Source organism: Manis pentadactyla, chromosome 7, assembly GCF_030020395.1.
Source record: "Manis pentadactyla isolate mManPen7 chromosome 7, mManPen7.hap1, whole genome shotgun sequence".
NCBI classification, from domain to species: Eukaryota; Metazoa; Chordata; class Mammalia; order Pholidota; family Manidae; genus Manis; species Manis pentadactyla.
This window is the reverse complement of record NC_080025.1, coordinates 39,223,587-39,232,046: the sequence shown is the minus strand read 5'-3', so window position 1 is coordinate 39,232,046 and position 8,460 is coordinate 39,223,587. Positions and strand designations below refer to the sequence as shown.

At 55.2% G+C, this 8,460-nt stretch overlaps 1 protein-coding gene across 3 annotated transcripts in view; it reads right to left on the bottom strand.

Moving 5' to 3' along the window:
* Window positions 1–733: 733 nt before the first annotated feature.
* The window catches only part of OGDH (oxoglutarate dehydrogenase), an 87,634-nt gene continuing 79,907 nt past the window's right edge, over window positions 734–8,460 (bottom strand). For all 3 annotated transcript variants that reach the window (XM_036910293.2, XM_036910290.2, XM_036910292.2), the window contains 11 exons: window positions 8,054–8,156; window positions 7,737–7,865; window positions 7,277–7,427; window positions 6,919–7,046; window positions 6,642–6,820; window positions 6,200–6,271; window positions 5,767–5,895; window positions 5,241–5,313; window positions 2,105–2,268; window positions 1,758–1,912; window positions 734–1,653 (listed from right to left, as the gene is read on the bottom strand). In XM_036910293.2, coding sequence (XP_036766188.1) covers window positions 1,533–1,653; window positions 1,758–1,912; window positions 2,105–2,268; window positions 5,241–5,313; window positions 5,767–5,895; window positions 6,200–6,271; window positions 6,642–6,820; window positions 6,919–7,046; window positions 7,277–7,427; window positions 7,737–7,865; window positions 8,054–8,156 — 1,404 coding nt within the window. In that variant the 3' untranslated portion in view covers window positions 734–1,532. The remainder of the gene's footprint in view (window positions 1,654–1,757; window positions 1,913–2,104; window positions 2,269–5,240; window positions 5,314–5,766; window positions 5,896–6,199; window positions 6,272–6,641; window positions 6,821–6,918; window positions 7,047–7,276; window positions 7,428–7,736; window positions 7,866–8,053; window positions 8,157–8,460) is intronic.

The window sequence follows — 8,460 nt, the reverse complement described above, 5'->3', positions numbered from 1 at the left end:
CTCCAAGGAGGGGCTATTCTGCCTCCTTTCTTGGCTTCTCAATTTCATTAATGTTCTATTTTTCATTTTTATATTGAGATAGATATAGTAAAACGCACAAGACCTGGGGCAGTTTTTTGGCTTCTTTCAGCTCTAGTTCACCCTGCCAACCCCATCAGACACAGGGCACACCGGGTGCAGGCACACAGGGAAGGAAGACATTCTGACAGGCTTCAAGGCCAAGGATCCTGGCTGTGGCCTAGAGGACGGGGTGACCATTAGGGAGCCGGCTAATGGAGGGTACCCCCTTGTCCACACCCAGGCCTTTTCCTGAGCTGTCTCTTGGTGCTGGGACCTGTCAACACCTCAGGCCAAGCCTGGCCTGGTGTGCTCTCAAGATGGTATGTGTAAGATGGAAAGAGCACCCCCGGGGCACCCTCCTTAGGTCCAATGAAGGCTCGGACTTCGAGGGTGCACTAAGGGGCCAGGGATGCCCTTGGGCGAACCCATCAGACTCCCAGCTCAGGCAGATCACAGAGCACTTTTTCAGGTGGAGTGGGGAGAAGGGCAGAAGGGGAGGCTCAGAAAGCAGGATGCCCCAAAAACAATCTGCAGAGGACTCAGCAGGTGGGAAGGAAGAGGTGTGGCTCCACCTGGCCTGTGGAGGGGCTGTTTTCCAAGCAAGCAGAGATGCCTGAGCCAGCCCCTTCCTCCAGGCAGAAGTGGAGCAGAAAGGATGACGCACACACAGGCCCATGGGGAACTTAGTTTATGTGTCAAGCCAAATGCAATGTGAAGTTTTTTTGTTCTTTTTTTTAACCAAAATAAATAAATCAGAACTGTCCCTGTGATGGGTGAGGAGAGCTGGCCCTCAGCCTCACGCTGCCTGCCCATCCACCCTCCCCTTCTGACTAATTTGGCATGGCAGAGAGAACGCTTCAGTCTCCACTGTGAAGGGACACAAGGCAGGGGCCGGCAAGACAGCAGGACCCACAGCAGCCAGCGTCCTGGTCGTGAACCCTGTGCTGCCCAGGACCCTCCTGAGGGGTCCATGTGGGCTGCAGAGTGGACCTGCCCTCTCTGCCACGTCAGGCCAAGGTTACCTCCCACCAGCTGCCCAAGCAGCCCCTCTGTTCACTGTGCAGCCAGGGCCCTGATGGAGCACCAGCCTCCATGCAGCCTGCAGCAGCCATGGCTCCTTCTAAGGCATGGGACTCAGCGGGAAGAGGAAGCTACCCTGGTCCAAGCGCAGGAGTCCCCCTGCTGGGTGACAAGGACTGCTAGTACTTGGGAAGCCATGAGGCTGGCCCTGTGGGGTGAAGCTGGGGGCGGGGCACTGCCAAGACAGCTGCAGGCACTTCCCACTGTCTCCAGGTAGGCTGCTCAACTGGACAGAGGTCACAGGGCCTGGGGTACATCTGGCTTTAGGGGCAGCCTGACTCCTAGGTGAGTGGGGGTGTGCGGAACAGCAGCAGAGGTGGGCACGCTGAGGCTCTATGCTGTAGTTGAGAAGCGACAGGCAGGGATAGAGTGGGGGCAGTGGCCCACAGAGCCTATAAGAACTTCTTGAAGGCATCCAGATCAAATGCTGTGTCCAGTAGGCGCTGCAACTCTGTGAGGTGAGTCTTCTTGTTGCCAGTGGCTGGAGCCGCTGCTGGGTCCCGGCCAGCATACCTGAGGAGGTGACAGGGAGTGGTGATGGCAAAGGCCACAAAGGGCCTGAGCATGGCGCCGTCCCCAGCCCCAGCTAGCTGTGCACCTGTGGTGCCTGGCCTTACCACACAGGCTTGGCACGGTTTATGGTGGTCCGCAGCCTGGGCTTCACATAGTCGTAGTAGCCTTGGTTCTTGTGCTCCTCCTGGCACCAGGCCAGCTCGGCGTTGGGGTACTTGTGGACCTCCTGCAGCAGGAGGTCAAATGGGAACGGTGACAGCTGTGGAGAGAGGGGGATCCCGTCAGGGGATGCTCGACACAGTGGCGGGGCTCAAGGCCTGAGGGGGCAGTGTTCCAGGCTGGCTGCTGGGGGACCCGTAGTAGATATTTCAGAAGCTCCAAGAAGGCTCTGGGGGGGGTCCTGATGCCGAAGGAGGGGTGTGGGACTGGCTTCAGTCCCAACTGCCCTCACCTGCTCGATCCTCGTGATGGCCACCTGCTCTGCCACGCCGCGTGCCTTGCGCTCTCTGGTGAGGTCATAGTACACCTTGCCGGTGCAGAAGAGAAGTCTCTTGACGTTTTCTGGGTACTGTGCTGCAAGGCCATCCTCCGGGATCACCCGCTGGAAGTGTGTTCCTATGACAGAATCCCCAAGCAGGGTTCCTCTCAGGACTTGGCTGAGGATGCCCTTCTGCTGGGGCCTGCGAGGCAGGGCTCCCCAGGCTTACACCATACCTTGTGGTTCAGGGACTGTGCTGCTCCCTGACCTGCTGGCCTCTGAGGCCCTGGGATGTCCAGACCCAGAGAGCTTGGAGAAGCACATTGCCCATAACAGGCACGGTGGCAAGGCCAGCCCTTGGGGGCAAGTGATACCAGTTCTTTCCTCAAAAAGCCTGTCTCAGACTCGGGGCAACTAAGGTTATCAAAGAACCCCACAGCCACTCTGCTGACTCACTCCTCATGAGCATGCACATACTGACACTTCCTACATGGCTGGAGCAAATGTCCAGAAGCTCCTGGGTGGGACTGCGCTTCCAGGAGCAAGGCCAACTTCAGGAAGCTGTGTCTGAAGTGAGGGGCACATTGACAGACATACATGCGGCACCCCACAACAAGAAGGAAACACCTCCACACGGAACAGGCTAGAGAGGAAGCCTCTGTGAATGCCGCTCACAGGAAGCTGAGGGCCTTTCCTCTGAGATCAGGAGCAAGACCACAATGCCCACCCCACCACATTATTCAACACAACACTGGATTTCTAGCCAGAGCAATTAGGCAAGGAAAGGAAGTAACAGGCACCTAAATTAGAAATGAAGTAAAATGATCTCCTTTTGTGGATAACACGATCTTATACATAGAAAACCCTGGGGACTCCATAGAAAAACCTGTTAGGTTTTAGTTATTAGTCCTGTTAGGACTAATAAACAAATTCAGTAAAGTTGCAGGAAAGAAAATAACCCTAAGAACTCAGTTGCATTTCTACACACTAACAAAGTAAGAAAACAATCTCATTGAAAACAGCGTCAAATCTTAATAAAAATATAAAATACTTAGGAATAAACTTAACCAAGGAGGTAAAAGACCTGTATAGTGAAAATTATAAAACATTACTGAAATAAACTAAAGATACTGATAAATGGAAAGATACTTGTGGTTTAGAGATGGAACTTAATGTTATGAAGTTAATACTACCAAGGCAATCTACAGATTCAGTGCAGTACCTACTACAATCCCAGTGACTTTTTTTGCAGAAACAGAAAAAGCCATCCTAAAATTAGAGGTATCTCAAAGGACCCTGAATAGCCAAAACTATCTTGAGAAAGAACAAAGCGGGAGGACTCTCACTTCCTGATTTTGAATCCTGCTACAAAGCTACAGTAATCAAAACTGTGGTCCTGGCACAGAGTACTGACAGCCCAGAAATTAACCCTCACATGGATGATCAAATGATTTTTGATAAGGATGCCAAACCATTCCACAGGTAAAGGACAGTCTTTTTAATACACGATGCCAGGAAAACCAGATTTCCACAGGCATTTGAAGCTGGACCTGTACACCATATGCAAAAATTAACTGAAAATGCATTAAAGACTTAAATGTGAGCTAAAATCGTAAAACTCTTAGAGGAAAACATAGGGGCACAAACTTCATAATCCCAGGTTCTGCAGTGATTTCTGGTTGTGACAACCAAAGTCACAGGCCACAGAAGCAGGAGATGAACCCTGGGTCACAGGGACAATTCAAAATTTTGTGCAGCAGAAGACAACACCCAGAATGGAAAAAATAGCTACAAATCACAATCTGAAGAGGGATTAATATTCAGCATAAAGAAAACTCCTAAAATTCAACAACAAAACAACACAATTAAAAAATGAGCTTGAACACACATTTCTCCAAAGATATGCAAATGGCAATAAGCACATGAAAAGATGCTCAATATCACTAATCATCCAGGAAATGCAAATCAAATCCACAATGAGATCCCACTTCATGGCCACTAGGATGCCTTTTATTAAAAACAAAAGCACAATACAGAAAACAAGTGCTGGCCAGGATGTGGAGAAATAAGAACCCCTGTGCACTGTGAAGAATGTGAAATGGTGCTGCTGTGTACACAGTAAAGCACCCCCCCCAGAATTAAACCTAGAATCACCATGTGACTGAACAACCCCATACTTGCACACCTGCGTTCACAGCTGCATCACTCACAAAGGCTAATCTGCAGAAGCACCCCAAGTGTCCACTGATAGATGAATGGATAGACAAAATGTGGTCGATTCACAGTGGTACAGTATTCACCCATAAAAAGGAAGGGAATGCCGACACCTGCCACAGAATGGATGACCCTTGAGGACAGTATGCTGAGCGAAGCCAGTCACAAAAAAAGGACCAATACTGCACGACCCCACTTACATGAGGTAACAGTCAAATGAGATGTTGGGAGTGGGGACTGGGGAGCGGGGCATGGGGAGTTACTGCTTAATTGGGACCGAGTGTCAGTTTGGGAAGATGGAAAGTTCTGGAGATGATGGTTGGGATGCTGCATGACACTGAATGTGCTTACTGCCCCTGCGCTGCACGCTTACAAATGTTAAAGTGTAAATTTTATTATTATATGTTGTTTACTATAACAACAACAAATTGGAAAAACAAATAAGGGGTTCATCCTGACTGAGGAGCACAGGAGGCTGGCCATGGCTCAAGGTGGCTCCCCTGCCCGGGGAGCTGGGGATGCTGTCTCTGGGGAACGTCAATGCTGCAGGCTGCACCTTGCACCACTGTGCAGCTGTGGTGCCCATGGCCCCACCTCCGGGGTCTCTGCTCCGTGCCTGCTGGTGAGCTGCTGTCACCCTCCAGGAGCAGCACCTGGCAACGGTGAGCACTAAGCTCTGACTCACTCTGCTGCCTCTGAATGAGGCCTGGGGGTGTACCAGGGCAAAGGTGCAGGTGTGAGTGGGACGCAATTGGTAATGGAAGCTTCAACTTCTGGGCTTTTGTGTGGGTGGTCTTCACCCAATGGCCAAAAATGTGGCACAGGGTCATGGGTGTATGCCCAGGCCCCACAGAGCCGCAGGAAGGGTCCTGGACCGTCCACCCCTCGTGCCTACCTGGAAGCATCTCATCGAAGCTAGTCCTGGCCTCGGGATGTCGCAGCAGTGACTTTGGGGTGAAGACGATGAGCTGAAACGCAAAAGTACAGGCTCAGGACCCAAGAGGGGTCAGCACAGCCTGCACAGGCTTGGGCCCCAGGCGGGCCAGGCACTTGCCCAGCTCTGCAGTCAGGACGGGCTGGGAAGAGGCAGGCCCATCAGCCTGTCTGAACTCAGGCACACCCCACCCTGTGTCTGGGAAAGAACCTTGAGCCCCTCCTCGGCATCCCTGACCCTGTCCTGTGTCCACCTGGTGCTCACCTTGACCTGTGGCACGGGTGCTGTTCTCCAGACCATCACACACACTGTGACACACCCTCTACCCCTACCCAGGAGCTGTTTCCTGGGCCTCTACTCCCATGACCCTGCCCAGGCTCCCCTCCTCCAATTCGGAGCATCTCCCATCTCCAAGTCTATCCTCCTACTGGACTGGGGCCCTACACTCCTTGGTCCAGGCCTGTCTGAACAGGGACATCCAACTGACCGGCTTCCGGAAAGGCAGGAGAATCTGGCGGCGCAACACGTGGAAGAAGTTGCCAGGGGTGGAGCAGTTGACTACAATCCAGTTGCAGTCGTACAGCTGGTTAATGTCAAAGTTGGCCTCCTCCAGGTTCTGCAGCGAGGGGTGGCCAGAGGCCGGTGGCACTGAGCACCCGCCTGGGGCTAGGTCTCAGCCTCGGGTGCCACACTGCACTGCAGGCCCACGCAAGGGGACAGGACAAGAGCTACTCCTGCTCGCCTCCTGCTCGGACCCGGATTCTCGGTCTCAACCTCCTGTGGCTCTGAGAGGTACAGCCTGGCCCACAGAGCAGAGGCCTCGGCAGGGAGCTGGCAGGCGGCCCTGCCTCCCCTCCTCCTCACCCAGCCCTGGGGATCCCAGGGGCCAGAGCAGGGGCGCCAGGGGCGGCTGTCCTCACCGGCAGGACATCTGGATCATCGTTGCACATTTGCAGGAACCGCTCTGGCCTGGCAGAGGAGTGCTCTGGGCCCTGGAACCAGACACACCATTACCGTCAGCAGCCTCTTGCATGTGGACACGTGCTACGTCTCTTCCTTAATGATTTGCACACTTCTGCTCTGGGAAATGCCAAATTCTCGGCTTGGCTGGCATGTTAGTCCCCAACTCTGGAGCGTGGAGGCGGCATACCTGCTTCAGGAGTGGGCCCGCCCCACACAGGGCCTGGCTGGCCTGCATCTGCCACCCCCGCCCCCTCCCCAGCCTCTCATGGAAGGGAGAGCAGGACCTGCTTTCCTGCCTTCTGGGATGGGCAGCACCCGGGGTGCCCGTAGGACCATCTCTGGGTCAGGGTCCTGAACAGCCCCACACCCTAGGCTGCAAGGGGACAGTGGCAGGCTCACCATGCCCTCCATGCCGTGGGGCAACAGCAGTACAATGCCATTCTGCCGCACCCACTTGGCTTGTCCCGGGCAGATGAACTGGTCAATGATGCACTGGGCCGTGTTGTGGAAGTCACCAAACTGAGCTTCCCACAAGACCAGGGCATTAGGACTGGCCATGGCGAAGCCCAACTCAAAGCCTGCAGGGCGGGAGGGAGCAGGGCAGACCTGAGCAGCCGGGGTGGGGGAGCGGGGGTGGGGGTGGGGCGGGGTGGGGTCTCACGGCCAAGGTGCTCACCCAGGACCCCATACTCAGACAGCGAGCTGTTGCACACAGTGTAGGGGGCCTGGCTGGGCCAGAGGTGGTTCATGGGAATGCAGGTTTTCTTGTCCACATTCTGATCGTGTAGCACGTGGTGGCGGTGGCTGGGGCAGAACAGCACAGGTCAGTAGGCAGGGGCCAGGCCTGTGCTCTGCCCATGGTGGCAGCAGACACACAAAGTGCAGTTCTTAACAGAAGAACCCAAACCAGAGCAGGGAGGTGCCTCTGGGTCTGAGGCCAGCCAGCTGGTCCCCTGTAGCGACTTGGGCAGAAGAACAGCACAGCCCCCACCTCTTGTGTGTCAAAGGGCCCACAGGAACCCCAAGAGTGGTACCTGAAGGTGCCCCGCTCCACATCCTGGCCACTCAGCCGGATATGGATGCCCTCCTTCAGGAGGGAGCCGAAGGCCATGTACTCTGCCAGGGCCCAGTCCACGGTCCTGTTCTTCACCAGCTCCCCGCGAGTTTTCAAAATCCGGCTCAGCCCTGCGGAGATGGGCGCTCACCGGCTGCCCTGCATGCTCTCCCCCTACCAGGCCACAGCCTGGCCATGGCTTCTGGAGTCCCAACTTGCCAGGGAGGGGCAGGGAGGCATGGAAGGCAGCTGACTGCAGGTTGGGCCACAGAGTAGTGGGGATGCACTCTTCTTTCCTCCACAGCCTGGCTGGCCAGGGACCACCCTAGGGCAGGAGCGACTGGGGCAGGGTCCTTGTCATCCAACCACTCAGCCTTGACCCAGGGAAGTCATCACTGTGCTCAGCCCAACGCTCCCAGAAGCCAGCCAGATGTGGTTACCTCCATGAATGGTGAAGTTCTCCACGGGCACGGAGCTGGCCACATTCCCAATGTGTGTCAGAATGTCCTCTGTCAGGCCAGTGGAGGGGCAGGTCATGCTCCTGGGCTGCCCGTCCAGGGTGAAGAAGCCTAGGAGAGGAGGGACAAGCTGACTCCAGGCTGTCACCTTCCAGGAGCTGAAATGTGGCCACATAAGATGGTGGGAAAGGCAGCCTAGACTGTGTCCCTGAAGTGTTGGCAGTTGGGGATCTGAATCAGGGGCCTAGAGGGGTGCTCTGGAGGCGAGGGAAGGGTTCACTGTGATACCCTTCACTCACCAGGCCAGGGGGAGTCCAACCAGTGCTTGATGTGCAAGATCTTCTCATCCTTGGACCTGGCAAAGGCCTCCTCACAGATTTTGTCATACTTGGAGATCTCCTCCTAGTGGGTGGCACAGTACGGCTGTTGGGTGCTCTGCACAGGCCCACCCACCACACTGCAGAGCGCAGGACCCTGACCCCACTGCCTTCCAGGGACCTGTGAGAACCTGCCCCATTCTACTGTTTCCATTCCTGCGTGCCAGCTGCAAGCCTGATCTAAGGTTGAGCCCCCACCCCAACTCCTCCTGCACAGCCTGAGGTGGGTGGGGGTGAACCCCACACCTGCCCTAGTCTCAGTGCTGCTCCCACGGCTGCCTGGCAGTGATTCAGCCTGCCTGTTGCTTGCCGTTCCCACACAAACCCAC